At 52.4% G+C, this 21195-nt stretch overlaps 8 protein-coding genes across 8 annotated transcripts; 5 read left to right on the top strand and 3 right to left on the bottom strand.

The window, feature by feature from the left end:
• Window positions 1–1483: 1483 nt before the first annotated feature.
• Window positions 1484–1966, top strand: Z519_09486 (uncharacterized protein; the record flags this gene model as incomplete). The annotated part of the gene is made up of 1 exon (XM_016767208.1): window positions 1484–1966. The coding sequence occupies one exon, from the start codon at window positions 1484–1486 to the stop codon at window positions 1964–1966; it is 483 nt and encodes a 160-aa protein (XP_016616724.1).
• A 1783-nt stretch (window positions 1967–3749) lies between these two features.
• Window positions 3750–5113, bottom strand: Z519_09485 (uncharacterized protein; the record flags this gene model as incomplete). Its single annotated transcript, XM_016767207.1, has 2 exons — window positions 3750–4562; window positions 4658–5113. The coding sequence occupies 2 exons, from the start codon at window positions 5111–5113 to the stop codon at window positions 3750–3752; spliced, it is 1269 nt and encodes a 422-aa protein (XP_016616723.1).
• A 1258-nt stretch (window positions 5114–6371) lies between these two features.
• Z519_09484 (uncharacterized protein) lies at window positions 6372–6891 on the top strand (the record flags this gene model as incomplete). Its single annotated transcript, XM_016767206.1, has 2 exons — window positions 6372–6719; window positions 6808–6891. 2 exons carry the CDS (start codon window positions 6372–6374, stop codon window positions 6889–6891), a joined length of 432 nt encoding a protein of 143 aa, XP_016616722.1.
• A 1418-nt stretch (window positions 6892–8309) lies between these two features.
• On the top strand, window positions 8310–8962 carry Z519_09483 (uncharacterized protein; the record flags this gene model as incomplete). The annotated part of the gene is made up of 2 exons (XM_016767205.1): window positions 8310–8705; window positions 8801–8962. The coding sequence occupies 2 exons, from the start codon at window positions 8310–8312 to the stop codon at window positions 8960–8962; spliced, it is 558 nt and encodes a 185-aa protein (XP_016616721.1).
• Window positions 8963–9672: 710 nt separating this feature from the next.
• On the bottom strand, window positions 9673–12070 carry Z519_09482 (uncharacterized protein; the record flags this gene model as incomplete). The annotated part of the gene is made up of 6 exons (XM_016767204.1): window positions 9673–9917; window positions 10040–10559; window positions 10615–11114; window positions 11162–11634; window positions 11686–11888; window positions 11936–12070. 6 exons carry the CDS (start codon window positions 12068–12070, stop codon window positions 9673–9675), a joined length of 2076 nt encoding a protein of 691 aa, XP_016616720.1.
• Window positions 12071–14982: 2912 nt separating this feature from the next.
• Z519_09481 (uncharacterized protein) lies at window positions 14983–15710 on the bottom strand (the record flags this gene model as incomplete). Its single annotated transcript, XM_016767203.1, has 3 exons — window positions 14983–15244; window positions 15300–15384; window positions 15446–15710. The coding sequence occupies 3 exons, from the start codon at window positions 15708–15710 to the stop codon at window positions 14983–14985; spliced, it is 612 nt and encodes a 203-aa protein (XP_016616719.1).
• Window positions 15711–16927: 1217 nt separating this feature from the next.
• Window positions 16928–18589, top strand: Z519_09480 (uncharacterized protein; the record flags this gene model as incomplete). The annotated part of the gene is made up of 1 exon (XM_016767202.1): window positions 16928–18589. The coding sequence occupies one exon, from the start codon at window positions 16928–16930 to the stop codon at window positions 18587–18589; it is 1662 nt and encodes a 553-aa protein (XP_016616718.1).
• Window positions 18590–19893: 1304 nt separating this feature from the next.
• Window positions 19894–20661, top strand: Z519_09479 (uncharacterized protein; the record flags this gene model as incomplete). Its single annotated transcript, XM_016767201.1, has 1 exon — window positions 19894–20661. One exon carries the CDS (start codon window positions 19894–19896, stop codon window positions 20659–20661), a length of 768 nt encoding a protein of 255 aa, XP_016616717.1.
• Window positions 20662–21195: the final 534 nt, after the last annotated feature.

Genomic DNA, 21195 nt, shown 5'->3' with positions numbered 1-21195 from the left:
CTATCCGTTCTCTGGAAGCAAAACTGTCGATCGACTTTAAGACGCCTAGTTACGGCCTATCCTTCGCTTCCCCATCTCTTCTTATGCATTACGTTGGCTTCACTTAACTTCAATGTCTAGACCGGATGCCGAGTGCAATTATTTTGCTCCCTATAGGATCTTCCTTTCTAGACTTTCCCATCATGCTTGTCGGCGATGGATTTCACCATCCACCACTATTTGTGGAGGGAAGAAGTTAGGGAATGGAAGATACTCCAAGAGGCAATATCGCCGTATCCCGTCTCAACCACAGGCCAGCAGCCCAATATCCAGCCGAGCATTATTGACAATATTTCTAATAGCTCTCTGAGAAGCGCGCATCATACATCGGCACACCTGTAGTCCACTAACATTCGAACACAATGGCGGCAACCTGTCTGAGTTTGGTCCAGTCTCCATCCGGAAACATCTATCACGCTCAGATCCTACACTCGGTCTTAGCATCGCCAACGCCAGTTTCTTTTCTTTCCTCCTTGTTGAATGCAGCCACCAAAGTAATGTTTTGCGAAAGTTGAGAAGTTCTTATGCCCGTGGTGGTACATGATCGTAAGATGTACATTTTTCTGTTCCCATACATATCTCTTGCTCCGAACGCAATGTGGCCTTGCTCAACGGTATTCCCGTCCGTCCCTTTCTCGCAGGTTGTGTTGCGGCTCACCATCTCACCGGCCAACCGAATCAATCTCTGGATAGCGTTGTTGAGCATCCACGAAAGATTTTCAGGTACAAAGAAGTCCCGCCCATCTACGGGGTCAGCATCATATGCTTGGTCACGGCGGAGCTTATACGACATACAGGTAGTCACCAGTCAGCGCGTGAGAGGAATCAGTATCACGGCTAGGAGCTGAAGGCGTGATAACATGTCCGCTCATGACCACGGCTGATTTACGTTCATATTTTTGTCGAAGAGGTTAAGAAGTAGCAAAGCTAATGATCCATTCTGGGCTCTCCGCACACGATCCCGCACACGATGCAGGGTTCAGCGTACCTATTATATCGTTGTTACTGGCAGCGCTTCGAATGCTGTGCAATGTGCTTAATTCTGCCTCTAACCCATTTTGGCCTGCGGCTATGAGTTTAAATTATGGTCATTTGCTCTCTTATGACGGTATTACGAAGTCGGCATACGTCTACAAGCAAATTCTTGTTGGTCAGTCTGCATGATAAGGCTCGTTACATACCATAATATTCCTGGTACAGTTCCTGAAATTATCTTATTGGTCTATATCATTATACGCTATGCCGATTGAAGCCCTCAGAACACTTTGTCACGCTCAAGCTATACCTCTTCAAGCCTCTAGATGCAAGTCCTATTTACCGACCAGAAGTTGATGGCTGGTAGCCTCGACGCACTTAAAGTTAGATGTTGCTCTTCTGAAACTCATCTCTCCTTTTTATTTTTCTTCTTAATATCAAGCAAGGGAGGTTCCGACCATCATTCATAATGGAAATCACAGAGGACGATGCTTTTCTTTCTCAATTCATTACCTTCGACGAACTTTGCGCCGGGTCACACAAAGCTGCCGACTCTCTACCTGATGCCGACGTACCCCATGAACTCGGCGAGCAATGCACCTTCCTTCAGCCACAGCACCAGTCGAATCCCTTCGAAGTAGATATAGAGATGCCGCTGGCTGAATTCCGTGATTTCGATGTCTTCGAATGCGACCTAACAAGACATGGCCTTGTACCAGCTGGCACTGCAATTGCTCTCACAATCCAACGGCAAGAGCAGGATCTGGCACATTCGGCTCATTCTGCACATGACGCTCAGTACTTGGATGTTCCTTCGTTATCTGACCCGATGCAGATATCCCAGCTTGACTTGCTGCCTGTTGATCAGTCCCTGGCGGGACTCCTCTTCATGAATAATGTAAGGTTTTATGGGATTGGGCTGCGCAACGGGGATGGTCAGCCTGACCCATGAGCAGCACACTCCTTTCAGTAGGTCTGTCGACGCGACACTAAGGACGGTGCTAATAAGAGAATCCAAGGTTGCTAGACACCGTGGACGAGTATATCGACGGTATTCGTTGAGGAGACAGCCTGGGCAATGGCATGCGAGGCTGAACCGAAGTTGAGCCGCGGGTGACAAAGTAGGCAGTTTGGACTCATCGTGGCATGTAGAAAGGGGCTTTTTATTACCAACGACGCAAGTGAAGCCCGCGTTTGCTATGGCTGTTCTGCAACATGGGCCGTTTGTACTCGTGTTTTGAGAGTCTTCCTCATCGCAGACGGCTGCATGTGGACACGCGGATTGATACGATTGTATTCATGTTTCTTCCAGGAAGCTGAACATATTCTCTTTTTTAGCCACAAGCTACAGCAACTATTTGATGAACAACTCAGGCAGATATTCCAGCTGGTAAACCGCCAAATGAATAAAGCGCTTTCCGCTACACCTGATCTACAGCCAGTAAGATGATCGATACACGACATTTTGCCGTAGCCTTTTACCCCCGCGGCGGCTAACATTTCTTTTTGAGTCATATAGTCCTCTCTGGCGGGCTTGCAAGTTCTCCATATGTCCTCGACCGGTTCCGGCACAGGTACCTACGTCTCAGGTCGCATCGATTTATAACGCCAGCGACAAAACTCGGCTATCCTCCAGATCCGTAAGAGATAGGCATCGCCCTGGGAACCGAGATATATTGAACTAATGTCATTCCTAGACAGCTAACAGTCATCAGAGGCCTGATTATGTCTCGTGCTCGGCTGTTTGCATCTCAGAGTGGCGACCTGGTCAGCAACCTGGTATACCGCCGCGCGGCCCGCATTTTCGTACGGCATCGTCTGCAACAGGCTGTACAATCCACATCTACACCGCGACCAGGCTCTTCTCAGAGATGAAACCGACGAACGGATTTATGCACGAGACCAAATCAAATGGATTGTCCTCGCGGTACGAGCTCCGCGGTGTTTTCCCATTCACATTGACTTCTGCGTGACAAAGTGCTAAAATCCCACTGACCAATCGGTCGGTACCTCCTATGGAACCGGGAAAGCAGTCGAATAATACAAACGGGTTCAAGATCTCCATGGCCCATCCAGTGCGCCTGGACAAGTCGGTGCAGAGATGGTCGCACGCCATTATCACATCGCGAGTTGAAACAGATCTACCCTCGGATTTGCATCACCGTATAGTGCCTCCATCCTATAGCGAGGGGGACTCTGGGGGAGGTAGGCAGGCAAGGCAGATCGGCGTCTTGAAACTGGCGACCTGTGTAGATAGACAGACCTTGGGTACCTCGGTGGTCGGGCGCGACACTCAGGTGGAAAGAGGCTGCTAGGCGCATCTCTCGCGGAGGGACGAATGCGTGGCGCAGCGTGGCGTACGTGTGCTAGAAGAGGACAAAAGAAAGAAATCATAGCCTGGCGAGGCCTTCCTGTTGCCAAGGGGGAAGGATTTGGGGGAGTGGGCGGGTAATGCTCTCAAAATTCGATGGCGGACATTAGAGCGATAAAGCAAAGCACAGCAAAGTATAGCGAAGCAAACTTGACCAGATAGATCTAGGGAACATGGTCATGATCGTCATCATCTTTATTATCCTTAGTAAATTCTGCCTTCCCACTTTCTTTCCGATATAAAGCCTGGATCTTCATCGTCCATGCAAATATGTATATATGCAAATACATCCATCATGGGTGGAAAGCTAAGGCTTCATTCATGTCTAAAGAGAGAACCCACCACCCGACGCAACTCCACTCACTCAGCCAAACTGCCCGCCGCGAACCATTTCCCTCGTTCCCGTCTTCTTCCCCTCCTTCGCCGCCACCGCACCCCAGCACCCAAGCAGCGCAGCCGCGACGCCCGGCTCCACGGGCGTGACGTTACGCGCGATGTGCACCTCCTTGTCGTCGTTCCAGGGGTTCGTCAGGCCGCGGACCGCGCTGAACGGCAGGCTTTGCGTTGACAGCCATTTGATCGGGCACGGGCTGCTGAAGCGGTCGAGGAAGGACGTGTCGCGGTGCTCCCCGGGGCAGAGGCGGTTGAGGATGGACTCTGCAGAAGACAGACACGGATGTCGGGAGGGAGGTGATTGGATCGTGGTGTCCCGAGGTGCCGGTTCTGCCAGGGGCTGGGATTGTGTTGATGATTCGTTAGTGAAGTATGAACTCGATACTGCTGCTGGTGATGGTGCTACTGACGCGGGCGGGTGTTCCTCTGGAGACGTGAACTCTCTAATGGTCCTCCGAGGCCACGACGCCGCCCATATTATTCTCCGTCGCTCAGGCTGGTAGACGATCGAGCCGGACGAGGACGAGGATGAGGATGACGACGAGTCGGACGACGCAAGCGATTCCGTCCTCGACCTCGGTGTGGGCTGCAAGTAGCTTTCGGCCTCCGCCTGGCTGGATCCAGAGTCGTCATCAACGTCGCAGTCGTGTCGGGATATGTGGACTTCGTCGCTATCTAGGGCGGGGTCATCTTCGTCAACTTGAATCTCCGAGCGCATGGTTGCGTAGCCGAAGAAACAGCCGGAGCCGTTCACGGAGAAGATCAAGTACACTTTGCTGGCTGTCTAAGGGACGAATCGGAAAAATTTCACTGGTCAGCGAAAGAAGATCAATTTTTTAAAGAAGACGTTCCATTGCCATCATGCCCACTATCACTTACCTGAAATGCATGGTTCAATCGCTCAATGTGACGCTTCGGCACATGCCATCGACCAGTCTCGAGACTCTGGTAGAGGGCCTCTAGCGAGAAGCTCTTGATGATGAAGTACTTCTCCATCCCCCATGACGATCTGTCAGCCTCGGGGAAGTGTGAGAATTCCTCGACTTTGCCCCATAGGCTTTTCGCCCTGTCACAGCAGATCGAGCTTGATCGGTTCAGCGGTCCCCTGATGTTGTTGAGTCCGTAGTTTACTTTGGTCGACCTGCTCATGGACCCTTGCCGGATACGGCAATCCAAGCGTCTGCCGTCAAAGAGTCGAGAGGCTGCTTGCCTGATTGCCGAAAGGCGCGCGGACTCGGAGCTGAAATTGACGAAGGCGTATCGGGCGTCAGGGTTGTAGGAGACGCTGAGCAGATCCCACGGAGACGGTTCGGAGAAGTAGTCTCGTAGACTCATGATGGTGATGTTTGGGGGGATGTTGCCCACCCATAAAGCAAACTCGCCCTGATATCTTAAGGGAGACGTGTTTAGACGACGAGGATGGCCTGAATCGACGGTATCTTGGATCACGGTCAGTGATCTTCACTCAATCGAGCGCCCCAGGTTTGTAGGTCAGAGTGCTAGCCGTTCCTACCTTGTCGACACCCATAGTGACCCATTCTTGAGATGAAAGCGTGAGACTGCAGGGCACTTATGAAGATTTGACAGGTTGAATATCGATGTTGTCCCTGTCGACCTTGAAATGTGGGATGTTACCTAGATGCAGTCGCCTTGATGGTTACAGAGATGTTCCCTCTTCGGCCCATATCAAAACGGGCATCCGGCGAGGAGGTCATCTTCGAATATAGGGTGTCGGCACTGTAGAGTGAACAACTCAAATTCTGTGAGCAGGTATTCAATAAGGAGATCCAATCAAGCATTGTTTTGGTCCCATTCTTGTGCGGCGTGAGAGAAACGAGGCCAAGAAACTTGCGCCTGGAAAAACGTGCTCAGCACCCCTCAGCCACCTTTTTTCGAAAGGGAAATTTGCTCACAACCATCAACCCACCGATAATGACAAAGCCTAGGCCCATCCGGCCACTCTCCTGAGGGCTGGGCGCCACTTGCATTGCGCCAGGGCTGAGGGGGGGAGGGTCGCCTTTCTGCCGACCGACCAAATCAATGGCATGCTTGTTGAGCAGATATTCATTGCACCTGGGGAAACAAAGTTGCTCACACTTCTTGAGACGCGAGAAAAAGGGTGGTTGGGCGAGTCCTGGCTTTGTCGAATGCTCCAACCGAGCCATAACGGGTACGTCCGTCCACAAGACTCCTTTGCGCAGCCATCAGCCATTGAGCCGATCATTGTCTATCTAGCCAATTGGCCAGAAAGCTTCCCACGGTCAGAGGTAATCTGTACCTTTGTCGAACACCCACTGATCGACCGAGCAATTGGAGAGCTTCCGACAGAGGATCATGTCTTTCCGCAATTCAGCCCCCGGGCACGAAGCCCTCACAACTAGTGGGTTTACGGACGCGTACAGAAGCATCCTACGGCTGGGCGGAGGCTGGGGAAATGTGAGGTGAGGACGAACGGCTGCCAATTCGAAGAAGTCTTGCTGGTTCTAATGGTTTCTCTTCGCCGCAGCGGCCCGGGAATATTGTACGTGTATCTCTCCCCAGAGGCCGATACCCCTTTTTGAGGTACTAGGTACTGACCGCGTCATGTTTCAGCATGGCACGCGCCATCATCTCCGGCACTGTAGGCTCCATTTTCCTGGGCATGAGTGGCGCCTCGATTGGCGCCATGATCTTCGACACCGCCACAATCCCCTTTCTGGTTTCGGCGTGTGCTGGCTTTCTTCTTGGCACAGTCGGATTCTATCGCGATGCCGTGCGAAAGTCACAGCGGGCACTTGACCGGTTCCCGCAGCTGCTCCAGTTGCATCTGGATTCCAACTTCCCACACCGGGGCTTTGATACCTGGGACGCTAGGCGGTTCCGGAGTGGTGTCTTCCGCACAAGTTGGGTATTGCAGAGTATGCTCATCGCAAGCTGGTTGACGGCAAACCGGGCAATCGAGGTGAGTTGTCTTATGCACCCACCGTCTCATTTCCTCGGGGCCTTTCTTGGGGTGAGATGGTCTGGCTAACTGCCTCCTATGTACGCAGCGCATCTACGAAGCTGAAGAAGAACGGATCCTCCTTCCGTTTATAGGCTCGGCCAAGGATGGAGATGGTGATGAAGGAGAGTGAGTCTCGAGCATAAAATCAGCGCTGCAGGCGGAAGGCGTCACCAGTGCTGTCGATGGACGAGATGTTCCTGTCTCAGAACTCGGACCCCTTCTCACGAAGGGACTAGTGCAGCCTGAGCTCGAGCATAACCAATATCGGGGTCTCAGATGACTGCGACAACTGTCTGAAACGCTTCCTTTACCGTGTTCTTTTGTTGCAATGGCACTCCGTCTCGAGTTTCTTGATGGTCAGCCCCACTAACACCTTCACTCTCTATGTGCAATTCAAGACTTGGGCATATCCGGCAGAGTGAAAGTACGGACTTTATTCAGCCGGCCTGATCATATTTATGAACTTTACGCCAAATATTAGCCAAGCCCACGACTCGTTTCTACATGCCTGGTATGAGAAAAACCGATACGCCAGGGCCTAACAAGTAATCATTTCCGAAGCCTGTCTGATGGAAGTTGATATTGCAGCGGACCCAGCATTCCTAAATATTGATGCAGTCGCCAGCAGGAAGACGATGGCTATGGATCCAGCATGAGTTAAATCCGAGCAGCATTGCTTGGTCCAGAATGTCTGAGCTACTGACCACATTATCTCCACGAGTACTCCGTACATGTGCCCTAACCAAATTTTCCGCTACGTGTTCAAGGAAAAGGCGGAGTTCTTCCAGTGAGTGATTCGCCAGCAGCAAGTGTTGATACCAGCCAGGTGCTGCTAATGTCTGCATTCCCTAGCCTAGACCTCCGACTCGCTCTTGGTCGCACTCGATGGGCAACCCTACTAGGTGGTGTCAGAATTTGTAGGATAGGTAACTCAGCGGAATATAAAATTATAAATTTAGGATACTATTCTGAAGAGGAGTGAAGACGGGTAGCATAAGTTATCAGAAGCTAAAGTCAGTTGAGAATCCCTCACAGTCTAATATCCCACGTGACTTCCATATCGTGAAGCGTCTGGAGGCTTCGGCTAAGTTACCTGGCCCCGGCACTACGTCATTAGCCAGATCAGCTCACCACCTCCAGTTAGGACTAGTTCGGCCCAACTTACCCCAGACACACTAAATACCTCAAAGAGTCGAAGGCGGGGAAGGAGTGAGCGAGAGGCCCTTATTCCGCCTTGCCCGCTCACATGTGAGCATCCCAGGCGAGCAGGGAAGCTGGGGGCGAGGGGGGCAAAGCAGGGCAAAGGTAGCTCGAGGTGCTGGTGGTGCCTCTTCTACCGTCGCTCTTGTAATCTCCCATCCATCACCGCTTCCCATATCTCTCTACCTATCACTTGCTTCTATTTCTACCGTCGTCAGTCCAAACAAACAAGTCACAAGTCACACGTCCCAAGCCCAGACCCTTCTCCCCCAATCTGTATTACCTCAGACATCTCCCCCGTGAGGTATTGGCTACCGGGAGAATTATTAGCAGGGTAACGTCCTAAACATGTCCTCCTCGTCGTCCTGGCAAGATCGCCGCTTCATGTGGCCCACGGGCCGCGAAGTCCACGAAGGCAGCACACGCCGCATGTCCGGTTCCTCTGGCAGCGACAAGACCGCCGATTCCCCCGTCCTCACCAACGCCGCCCCGGCCACCGCCGCTGGAGCCACACCAGCTCTGCCCGACTACCCGGTCGTGGAGAAGAAGGTGCTTTCCAACCCTGACGCCTGGGGCGGCGATAGGCGATTTTTGGGCATGTCTGGGAGAGAAGTGCATGAGCCCGCAAGAAGGATGAGCGGATCGAGTGCAAACAAGCCGGCCGAGGTGCCCAAGGCGAGCTCGCCCACTGCCATGAGCCCCCCTGGCGGAGGCGTTGCGGCTGCGATTGCCGGACGGAGACGGGTAAGTATATACCTACCTTCTTATTTAAGGCTGTTGCCTAGCTATCTCTTCCTCACCTCGTCCAATGACTAACCTATCCCCTGGCTGAACGGTAGTCCTCCGCGTCCAACCAAGGCGGCATCTTCTCCGGCCTCATGGCAAACAGAGTCGTTCACTCCGAACGTCGACAGAGCTGGGAAGACATGAAGAAGCCCGAAGCTTTCGGTGGCTTCTTGTCTGGGCTCGTCAACACGAAGCCCGCTGAGGAGAAGAAGTAAACAAAATGAACCAAGCAGAGAACGATGGGTTTGAGCGGGGATTAAGAGACAGATTGACACATAGCTGAGGTGCCCGTGCGGACACGTCCCGTATGGTTGGTTTCGAGCATTAGGGTGAACAGATCCTGAAAGCCTGGCCGTTGGCAGTTGTCTCATGGCGGTGTAGTTGAGAATGCAACCATCGTCTGTCAGGATCATGGCCAAGTAAGTGAAACTTGATATCATTTGCAATCGTAGACCAATGCTGGTTGTGGCTACGGGGATGGTATGGGACGGGAAACCAGTACGCGAGCAGGGTATTTCAATCGGCACAGCAAGAAGTAGGGGCATGGCTGATTGACTGAAGACGACGATAACGATGATGACAACGAAGAAAAAAAAGAAGCTGTATCACTATAAGCACAGAATGAGAAAATGGAATCTTGGACAAAAGTGAGTGACTTTGCTTTGACCAGATCGATCTGTCTCCGAGCGTTCTTGTTGTATGGAGCCGAGTCTCTTCGTCTCTGTCTCTCTTTCTTTCTCCTCCATCTTTCATGGCGCTCTCACAAATCTGGCCCAGCCTCATGCCGGTGGGTATCTTTGTAGCGAAAAATGAAAACGAGTGAACTCTATCTATCCAGCTACACGCCCACTTTGATAGATAGCCCCCCACAATCTCTGGACAGATGCACAGATGGGCTGGATGGAGGGACCCCGCGCACTCTCTCTCACTCGCCCTTGACAACGACCTTCTCTCCACCATCCGGCGTCTGCTGGCCACTCGACTCCTCGCTGACCGCGCCCTCGACCACCTCGGCAGGGCGTCCGTGAAGAGCGGGGCCCCTCTTGCCCGTGACGTCCAGAACGATGGATTTGACCGTGTGCACCATGGTCTGGCGCCCCTGCCAGAGAGGGAACAGCCCCACGCAGAAGGTGCTGCAGAAGAGCCAAAGGATGCCGACCACGACCCAGCCTGTAGTCGTTCGAGAAAGCGAGTTAGCAGAGTAGCAGAGTAGCAGGCGGGATTGGGGTGGTGAGAGAGTTAGGCCTGGGAGAGGGGACATCTTCGCGTGTGTATGCAATGGGGAAACTCACCGGTAAAGAATTTCTTGGAAAAGATGTAACCAGTCCCATACATGGGCATGGGCCACAGCACCAGCAACGCAATGGTCATGAACCCGGTCAAACTCCTCGAGATGATGGCCGCTTTGTTCAACTTGGTCTGCTCGGCGGCTTCCTGCTCGGCTGTTCTCGCGGCAATCTCGCGTTGGATCTCCGTGTCCACGCTAGCGCGACGAATGATCTCTGAATCATCGCCCTTGCGGATCGCCTTCATGGATTCCCAGTTGTAGTTCTGGCGACCGAATGCGAAGGTGAGAATAGGCACGAAGACGAGTGGGCTGAGCAGCGCGGTCACGTTACCTGCCAACATGGGATTGTTGGAGCCCGTGCAGTCGACGTTAAGGACGCCGCATTCCCTTTTGGCGGTGACGAGCCATGCGATCAAGGCGCAGGCGAAGCCCAACACCGGAGCGCCGGCAGCGGCTTGCCAATTTTGGTCTTTCCACATTAAGGCCAGTGTTGCTGGGATGACTGCACTACTGATGATACAACCCTTCAAGCGGATAAGTGGGCATTTTATCACATATAACAGTTTGGCGAAAGCTTACCATGAGGAGGTAGAGGTAGCCCATGCTAACCCCAGCGTAGAACAATCCAGTCGAAAAGGCAGCCAGACAAATAGCGTAAACAACGCAGGCGGCATGGGACATTCGGATCAAGAACTTCCCCGAGGCCTTGGGGTTGATGTATGTCTGGTAGATATCGTATGTCCAAATCGATGAAACCGCAATCAGTTCTGCAGACGAGGCTGAGGTCACGGCCATGAAAACCAGGAGAAGGGTTGCGGCGGCTCCCCCTTTCCCCAGAAGGGCAACGGCAGCGTAGGGGAGGACCAAGCCTGCACTAACATCGGCGTGGGACATGCGGTTCGGGTAGGTTGGGAAGACCGGGTTGTTTTCCAGGGCCAGAGCCGCAAGACCCATCGTCGTAGCACAAAGCCAGGGGATAGCGAACCACGAGAGACCGCCCATGACATATCCGGGCAATGCGTCGACTGGAGAGGCGGCGATGGCTTTGTTGTAATACCCGTTGTCCAAGAAGACAGTCCCTGAGTGAATTAGCAAAAGCTTGCAGGACAGGCCCCGGACACCGTACCGAAATTTCCGACGATATTGATCACGAAAAAGATGGCTCCTTCTTGACTTCGCATCGTCAGATAGCTACCGTCCTTGTTGCCTGACACGGGATGTCGGTTCGCGGCGTCAACAAGTAGTTCCCAAACCTTGCCTGGAGAGCCTGCAACTTCATTCGTGGCGTAGGCGCTGAACGCGAAGACAAAGATAATAACCAGGATAATAACCGTATGCACATAGTCCGTGAGAAAAGTCGCCTTGATTCCGCCGAACATCGTATACAAGACGACACCCACAGGGAGAAGGAAGCAGGCAGCAGCGGTGGGAACTCCACAAAGAGAGCTGGCCACCGCGCTACCGCCAGTCAAAAGCATAGCTGTCACAAGGATGTTCGTCATGAGACCGAATATCAGGAAGACAATATGTGTCACAACACCATATCTCGCCTTGATCACTTCTAGAAACGTATGGGCATTGGGTGCACGCCTCTTTAATCTTGCACGAATGTCAGTAAGTCCTGTGTCTGTGAAATAGGACGACACTTACTCGATGGCCAAAGTTGCGAAGAGCAGGATCTGCACAGTGGCTCCCGAGGCGTACCAGAACGGCCCAGAGACGCCATACGAGTAAGCCACACCCGAAGACTGAAGCAAGGTAGCAGCCCATGTCCAGCTAGATACGACAGCCGCAGCAACGAGACCGGATTTGACGGTTCTCCCTGCCGTCGAGAATTCTTCGGAGGTTTGGACCTGAAAGATTCAGTCGTGGAACAAATCTGAAGTCGGGTTCTACTGACTTCTCCGTGATATCTCTTGAGCGCCCATGTCGTCCCAATCATACCGAGCGCGAAGGCGAACCCGAGGCCCAGGATAATGCCATATCCGAACCCCTTAGAAAGTGGAACAATAGCGGCTCCTGCTGTATCTGACATCTTGACTATAAGTCACTTGCTTTGTGACACTAGGTGCTAGACTTCGAGGCAAGGGCGGCGACGGAGACGGACCCTGAGTACTGTGGCCCGATGGCGGGCTCTTCACTCTATATACTCCACGGCTTACCGTTGATAGAACGAGGGATTGAGGCAAAAGAAAGTCTGGGGTCGTGGAGAGAACCTCATCTCCTCCACTGTACCAGAGCACGCGATGGCTGGAGCTGAAAATTTTTTCTCCCCTTGCAGGCCCGATAACGGCATGAAGGACGAGAACCATGGTATCTTCGATCCTCTGTGCGACCACGCGAGAAGCTGGGGAATTGGCATGGCGTGGAGTGTTGGTAGAGTTGACCTGCATTCTGACGCCAATTGCGGACCCTCGATAGGAAGCGCGTTGCCTAACTGGAAACACTGATAAGCAAGACATGGACGGAATGGAGACATACAGTGGAGTGGAAGGCAGATCATCCCGTTTGAGCGACAAGTGTGGTGGAAACATCGGAAAGGCGCGCGGGAGAGTGACAAGTGGATTGAAAAATAGAAAATCCGTCTTATCAAGAAAACCAACCTCACTGATTGGCCACACCAGACCGTAATCGGGTATCTCCTGCTACACCTTCCTTCCCTGCCACCTCGATGAAGACGACGGAGGCTGCTTGTGGCATACCATTAGCCGTTTCCAAGCCCCGATAGTCCGACAGCATATGTGAGAATAGTCCATGAGAGCTGCAGGCCTATCGTGGCTCGAAATTATTCGTAATGCAGGGGAGAGCTTTGCCCTTCAACATCGGATGGGCCCGACGTCCTTTTGATGCACCACCATCCACCGGCTCAAAGATGCCGTGCACAGCATGTGAAGGTATCTGAGCAAATATTGCAGCTTGAGATTGACTGGTTATTGGATCGCCAGCCGTCGAGCCATGGCGACCTAGCAGCGGGAAATGTGTCTCCTTCCACAGTTCCTGAAGGCAGCTGACCTACCTTTCTCGTTCGGATGCATCTTTTCAATCTGCAGGGCGATATCAGATTCTGTGCGATTGGTGGATCTTGATGTTGACTTGGACAACATGCCGTTGGTCGCGATAGCGTGCTCTAGACACGGTATCGTCCTTGGCCCCAAGGCTGAGACGATAAGCACAAATAGACAGATGCGTGCCTTTATCTTACCAGAACTCCAGTGAGGCGAGCTGCCCACAAATGTGCTCTAGATGAGACTTGTCGAAGCGAGCCTCGCTTTTGTTGATAAGATCCGCGAGCCAACCTCGCAGACCCTGCACAGGCAAGGACATGTTGCTGTACGGTCGAAACTGTTGAAGCGAGTTTTTGACTAGCCTAGCGTAGATCGAAACCCAAGGGGTTCTCAAACCTCTTGGGTTGGTGTATCAGGTAAGTGTTCGCGGGACCTGGCTCGGCGGTGCAGTGTTAAAGACCAATGGATCGAACTCATTTAATGATAGGATGGCCCACCTGTCCTGAGCTCTTACAGAGCATAACGAATGAACCGGAGACGATCGCAGTCGTTTCAAACCAGACAAAGTTGTGCCGAGTAATCTTTGGGTGAAGCAGGACAAGTGACAAATTGTCACTGGGTGTCGATTCACCGCCGAACTCTTTAGGGAAGGTCTTCATAACTTTGCCGTCCTGAGAAGTGAATACTTTCCTGGGGGCTCTTGTCGCCGCTTTCTCTAGTCGTGGACCGTGGTAGAGGCTTCTCTTGTACTTTTTTCTCGTCCAGCGGAAGGAACAGGAGTGCACCAACGTCGCCGGCGACCAGCCACGACAAGAACCTTGTATCTGATATCTTTCAGTTGTGTTTGGGGCTTGGTAGACTAGAGAGGTACGGCAGGAGTGATCTGAGAGCATCCTGAATGTGCTAGCCATGAAAGAGAAACCGCATGGTACATGTTGTTACGCTTTCCGGCATGCTTTGGTTGGACGGGATATCAAGATGTCGCGGCTATTTGATGGCGGCCGATTCCAGTCTCGAATAGGTCTCAGGTTTGGCCTCGAGGTCTCTGTTGCAAGTCTAAGTCTGAGGTCTGAGGTGTGAGGTCCAGCATGTGTGAAGGCTCGCGTCATGTCAAAAATGCTGTCTGTTCTTTCATAGGCCGAGTCTCGGCAGTTCAGCAAAGCAGCAATGATTAAGCATGAGAAAGCACCAAATTGTCCTCTAGACGATTCTGGCCATTGCAGCCGAGCAACATTGGCCAGATTAAAAGGGCGTGCGGATCGTCCCGAGGCGGCATCAACATGGTGACAGCAATATCGTATACGACACAATGCAAGGGAACGGACGACGAAAGGCGGCGACAGTGCATATCGAGCTGTGCATTTAATGCTGTCACTGGTGCTTTTGCCCTTTTAATGACGAGCTAGACCTGAATCTATCTGTGAGATTTCCCCCTAGGAATGTGCAGGCGGCAGACTCGTAAGGTCTATTCTGAAAGCTGCGCAAATGATTTGGTGCTGACAGGCAAGGATGGGCGGACAAAGGCAGGATCGAGATGATGAGCAGTTGGCTCGATTCAAGGCGACGTCGGCGACTTTGTGTCGGTGCGTGGTATCCAGGGACTAGACCAAAAGACCTCGGATGGAGAGGCATCACGTTGTTGCTAGCGTGACTGTATGATTTCAAGAGCTTTTCGGCCATGTAAGTCTGTCAAGAAGTGAGCATCTGAATGGAAGAACGAGCCTCTTTCAAGAAACTCGTTGTACAATTGAAACAGCCACCGCAAAAGACTATCAGGGCAAGAGCAGCATAAAATGCTTCCTGGCCGACCAAAACCAAGTCTCAGCACAGTATCGACCCGAGGATATGTATTGACCTGTCTTTTCGTGTAATAAACTCCTAAGATTACAAGGCGCAGCCATCAAACAAATGTTTGGCAGTCGATCCTTTTGGGGGCTTTCTCTTAATGTTCATGATGCGGTTCGCCGTGGTACCCGACTATCTTCATTCTTCCTATCATCTCACCGACCGTGAAGAAACCCACTACCTGAGCGAAGATGATCCCGACAGTGGTTAGCTGACTGCGGTTTGCGTTGCGAATGGTGCCCAAGACGGCGTCCGGGTTGACGGCTTTGAATGCAGAGCTTGCGCTTGATGAGATGGATGCAGGATTCCGGAAGACATTAATCAATGGTTGGAAATAGGACTGAAATTGGGCCACAGAGCTGGGGAAGTCATTAGAGGTGGCCGACAAATAACTATTTCTCAGGCCAGACTTACGGAGGCGCCATTTGCTGATTCTTGAAGACGATCCTTGCAAGCTCCCATCCAACGCGAGAGTAGTAGATGGTAGGCGGTATTAATGCTGCATTCAAGTCAACACGTGTCATAAATTTTTCTGGAGAAGGCTTCGCTTCGCAGCATACATTCGACAAAAGAAATAACTCTTCCCGTTCTTCCACCAACTTTGCTCAGGGCCCCGTAGGCGGAAGAGCCGACTTTAGAAATTGCGGAGCCGGCAGAGCTCGTCACACGGCTCAAGCCTTCTGACGCTTTCGAGACGACTTGCTTTGAGCTTTCTTGCGCCTTTGAGACGGCCTCTGAGGTGGTGGAAGCTTGTCTGAAATTGTTTCGGCGCAGGAGGAATCTGGACTGCCGGAGAAGGGCGCGGGAGGTGGGAGCTGCCGACATGGCTGCTGGAGCTCCTGATGGAGCGTGATGGGTGAAGAGAAGGGATGGTGAGGAGGGCAGCGCACCCTTTCAAGCAGTGGATGATTGTGTTGAGTTGCGGTGGTCAAACTGGACCGAGTGAAAAAAGGGCCAAAGCTGCTCAGAGGCCAAAAGCTTCAAACGTCCAAATCCAATGGGCCGGAAAATCTCGGACTCTGCGAGCTTGTGATTGGTCTGGACCTTAGCCCAGGACCTTTTCGGAAAAACCTACTTCCGTCCTTCGATTTTTGCATGCACGTCTCTGAATATGTACCTCGTATGTCAACACAGAGATAGAAAATATCGAATATCTTGTTGGTCGTATCGTATTCAATTGATGAGGTCGCTCCCTATGTGTAGCTGGCACTGGACTGTTCTATCACCCTTGGCACTGTCCCCGTCGAGCCAATCACGGAGCGTCCATCTCAAACGTCCGCCTTGTCAATCCTGGTGCCCTCCTGTCCGTGAGCCTCACAGCCTCACAGCCTCACAGCCTCACAGCCTCACAGCCACACGTTCTGAACATCCATCTAGAACAACTCTGCTCATTTCTCCATATTGAATAACCAAAGCTCTTGTTCGATACACGTCCCTCGTCTCATCCCGATGGCCCCGCCTCCCTACCAAATCAATACCGATATTTTGGGTCGCGTACTAAACCTGAAACAAGCTGTTTAGGCCCTAAGTCGTCGCAGCCGAGTTCCCCGGAAACCAACGTGCCTTGAGCCCCCGAGCCCCTGCAGCAGATCGCACAAGTTCGTCCATCGTGAACTTGCAGAATGCCGTTCTTCCTCTCCTGTCCGGACAATTCTTTGTAGACCACTTCTCAAACCCATGCTCACCATGTAGAGGAGGATTGTCACAAAAGCCATTCTCCATCTGCGGCAGTATCTGAGAGGTTTGTTGGTTGGCGTTCTGGTTTCATGCCTGGGTGGTCGCTTCTTTGTCCCTTTCTGCCTGTCGCTTCTGCCAGCATGCGAGTTGTCGTTGGGTGGTGAACGGCTAACTGCTTGTCTTTGTGTGCTAAGTCACAGCTGTTGATCTTGCCGGTTCTGTTGACATTGAGTTCTTTTCATATTCGCCTCATCTCACTTTGCCTGGATCTTTAAAGTCAACCCAGTCACAATCCGCAAAAACAGAATTTCCGAAACGCCGGGCAACGACAACATCAACATCAGAGCCAACGACGAGTTCACATCATGGCTGCCAAACACCGACCAACCTCGTCTCAACCCCCTCGACCTCCGCCGCCCAATCCGCCACGACGATCACTCAGGCAAGGTCTCAAAGACGTGTTTCTTCGAGCCCTACGAAAATCACCAGATCCTCAGGCTGGCACACTCTCCCTAGGGTCTGGCATATTGCGTAGAGCAGAATCATCTAGCTCATTTGCCCCGTCGACGACCACATTTTCCTCCTTTGTCGAATTGCCCGGGAGTCGATCCAGTCTTGAGGAATACACCATCTCGCGCGCCATCCCCAATCGATTCCAATCAACCACGCACGTATCACCGGCCAAATCGCCCGGGCGTCAGTCACTACTCCCCGCCACGAGTCTCAGTCAATTCAATCTCAACCAATCTTACCTTCACCCCTCGACTGGTCCCCAACGTGCAGTCCACGATGCCATGTCGCCCTCCTTGCTGTCGGTTGCAAGTCGGCAAGCAAGCATGGCCAGCTTCTCTACACTTTCCACCATTTCCAGCGCCTCCACTTTGCGCATTCAGGAGTCGCGTGAAGTACTTGGCCAAATCAAGGCGGGGCCGCCGTCATTCAGGAATCCCCAGCCGCCAGCGGGCAAAGCTCGAACCAAACATGTCTCGTGGCTGCAGTCACCGACAGCAAGTTCTGTATCCGTGCCCGACTCCGGAAAGGAGACTGACGATCCATCTGGCCTCAGATTGGTTGAGCATTTCAAATCATTTTGCATTCTTGACACCGCCGTGGCTGGACTCCCTGTTGTTGCAACGTCCAAAGAACTTCGCTACATTTTTGAGGTCGGCGAACACTTCTTCCTCAACAATTGTGAATGTGAGGGTGCTTCCATGGATATTGTGACGGGTCAAGATGCTGCAGGCGACCCAGTCACCCACCTCGTGTTGTTCACACCCCTCATCATTCCCAGCAGTGGTCGCAGTCGATTCATGCTAGCCTGCCTAATCGACGTCACCCAGTTCATCAATGACACAGCGACACTTCCTGAGCTCGATCACGAACTTGACACATCCACGATAGAAAGTGAAGTACAGACACCGTTGCAAGAGAGGAAAGACCTGAGTTGGACTGGCCGCAGCTACAAACTCTCGGCCGAAGATCTTCTTGGCGGCTGCATGTTACCCGATGATCGAGAGAAGGTTAGACCACCCAACAACGAGACGTCGGAGGATATTTGGCTGAATCTGGCGAATGAGGAAAGGAGCAGACGATCATCAATCAGGAACACACCCAGGTCGACGCCCAAGATCAAGCAGATCGCAAGATCGAATGCATCCCACACGTCGACCACCAGCAGTACCGTGGATGAGGTGTTGGACGAATTTATGAGCGACCTGCAGGAGCTCTATTCGGATTTCTTCCTTTTAGGCAAATCTCCGCTTGATGACACCTGTTTCGAGATCTGCAACGTTTCACCCCTACTCTACTCGACAAGAGAATACATCAACGGACACCTTTCCCGTACAGATCCACAGCAAATGGCCGAGTTAAGTGCATCTCTGGCTCGGGAAACGCCATTCAATATGCACGTCAAATGGGGCCCGCAGGGCCTGGACAAACGGATGTATTGTAGTCCAATGTACACGGCAAACTCCATCACGTGGATCTGCTTCCTCGTGGATTACCAGATGCCATTGATATGGTAGCGGAAGCAACGCAGCACTGAGAATCCTTCCAGAGGACTGCTCTTTTTGTCCATGCCGAGGAGGCGCCGCGTTTCTACGTAGGGTTTTGCGGCACGATAAGATTGCCTTCAGCATCGGCAATGCACAGTTGCAATGGGGTGGCAATTTACGATAAAACAATAATAGCTCCAACTCTTTGTTGCCACCCACGACCTCCACAGCACGGAGCATTCTTTGCCATAATCCTGGTTCTTGCTTCTGATCATCGACCTGTGATCTGCCGGATCATGCAACGCCCAGTAAAAAGACCTGTGCTCAAGAGCCATAAAGAAAAGGAAATGAAACAAGAGAAATGATCGCCAGTTGATCAGTAGAACGGCCGAGAATTGAACGATGACGGCACAACGTCGCAACTGGCAGGGTGGAAAGATCTTCGCGTGCGGAGTCTTTGAGCAAAAGCACCTCTTTGTGGCATCCCGACACCCAGCTGGGCCTTTCTAGGCTGTCTGGGCGCTTTCTAGCGGTAGCTTCGGCAAAGGGAAAATCGACAAGGGCCATGCGGGCCACCCAGTGGGCCATGGGCATTGTGAAGGACTACCTAAGCCAGGCAACACGGCAAGACTACCGTCGCCTCTTCTGGCTTGGGGCGGGCCCCTCCAGAGCACGCCAACGTCTAAGAGTTGCCGCACACGGAAACGCGCCATCCGATCGCCCCTTCGATTAAGCGGGAGAAGCACGGACGAGGCACGCAACATGATGGTAGCGTTGGGTCGAATCTTCGCTCTTTCTTTCGCTCAACACACGATGGCACCCACGAGTTTTAGCGAACGAATCCACCCAGGATAGTCCTTGGATTTTCTCTTTGCTCATCCACCACCCTGATCCACCCTGTCGCTACCCCAGCTCCAGAGCCCGTATCCGATTTGCAAATGACTTCTCCCCTCAATCCGGCTTCGCGGCGGCGGGTGATACTTCAGTCTCACTCAGTGGCACTGCGCTAAAGACCTCAGATGGGAAAGGGCAAGGGCTTGGGAGCTCATGCTCGACATTTAAAAACTACCCCACGGTTCGCTTTCTGTACATTCGATCCCGCTCTACGGCTTCTTCTGGAACAGAGTTTATTGGGACGAGTGACCTGAACCCGCCGACCGGCGAAACCCACCCCATTCCGCGGTTAAAGTCTTACTATTATCACCAACCCACCTTACAACCAGCTTCATCTCCTCGCTCGCGATCGAATCTCGAACATCTTCCTTCTCGTTTTCTCCCCAGTCTCGTCTCGGTGAACAATATCCCACCCGCGCCGCTGGCGAATATCAGCCAAGATGTTCAACGAGAACTTCTCCTTCGGATCGTCCCCGCACCCGAACTCCCTGACATTCAATATTGAAGAATGTACCTCAACAGAGATCTCTCCTTTCACATCACGGTGCTCCTCGCCACACTCCTCACAAGCGCCTGCGGCCCGTCGAGATTCTCGTTTTGACGCATACAGATCTACACCTCGGCATCCCTCCATTACTGCATTGACAGCACAGCTACAGTCTCAAGCGTTAACCGACACAGAGATGCGCTCGCCCTCACCACCGCCGAGTGACATGGCTTCTCCTTCCGACACAACGACGCTTGACGATGAAGGATATTGCGAAGGGCCAGATACTCCCGCTACAACAGTATCCGACTTATCATACGACTCCAATGAAATCGATCCGACACTGTGGGATCTTTCAATGTTGGACACCATGGTGGCTACATCATCACCCCGTCCCTCTCTATCTCTCGAAGCACAAGCATTATCATCATACACAATGCGTCGGCGTCAGCGACAAGCTTTGGTACGGCTACAATGCTTAGCGACCCGGACACCCGACCTGGCCATGCTCATCGAAGAGTGCCATCCTTCTTCACTACCACTCGAGACGGCGATCCTGAAGGCATACAATTCTTCCAAGGGAAGGAGCGATTCCTCATGCAGCATTTCTGGACTAGGACAGGGCGGGAATGTGACGAGCTCGGGACGGATAGAAAAGGAACGGAGTGGATCAGTGGCTGCGGTCAGGAAGTCACCCAGGATGAGGAAAAGGACCAGTTGAGATTGGCCCGACCAAGGAATCTAGATGTGTCGGAGACGACGAGATGGCGTGATGCCAATATTAAAGAGCTAAGCCGGAGCTTCAATCGAAGACAAGATTGGAAGAAGCAAGCACATGTTTCTGCTTCTCCTATTCCGTGCCTGTTTTGGGGTGCAACAACTCGTGAACGAAGCCACGGAAAATGGCCCTGAAGGAGAAGCAGGGAGGACCAACCAACGAGAATCTAGGCGCTCAACGCACGCACGACCTGGGTGATGGCCAAGCCTCGTTTTTTTTTTTTTTTTTTTTTTTTTGTTCGAAGCTCATGGGCCAATCCAGGGTCATTCGCCAGGGTCACCAGGCATGACGGGGCAAGGGAGGACGGGGCAAGTCAATGGGAGCCCTACTCTATCCGCAATACGAAGTACTAAATACACGTACAACTATAGGTCCAGACACAGCGGCGTCTGGATTCTACTTGTTAAATTACGAAAATACCAACGGACGGGCAAGGGCAAGCAAGCCAAAGCAGGCCATCGACTTTCTTCCGCCGCA

This window comes from Cladophialophora bantiana (assembly GCF_000835475.1).
Source record: "Cladophialophora bantiana CBS 173.52 unplaced genomic scaffold supercont1.15, whole genome shotgun sequence".
Lineage (NCBI taxonomy): Eukaryota > Fungi > Ascomycota > Eurotiomycetes > Chaetothyriales > Herpotrichiellaceae > Cladophialophora > Cladophialophora bantiana.
This window is presented reverse-complemented; position numbering and strand designations above follow the sequence as displayed.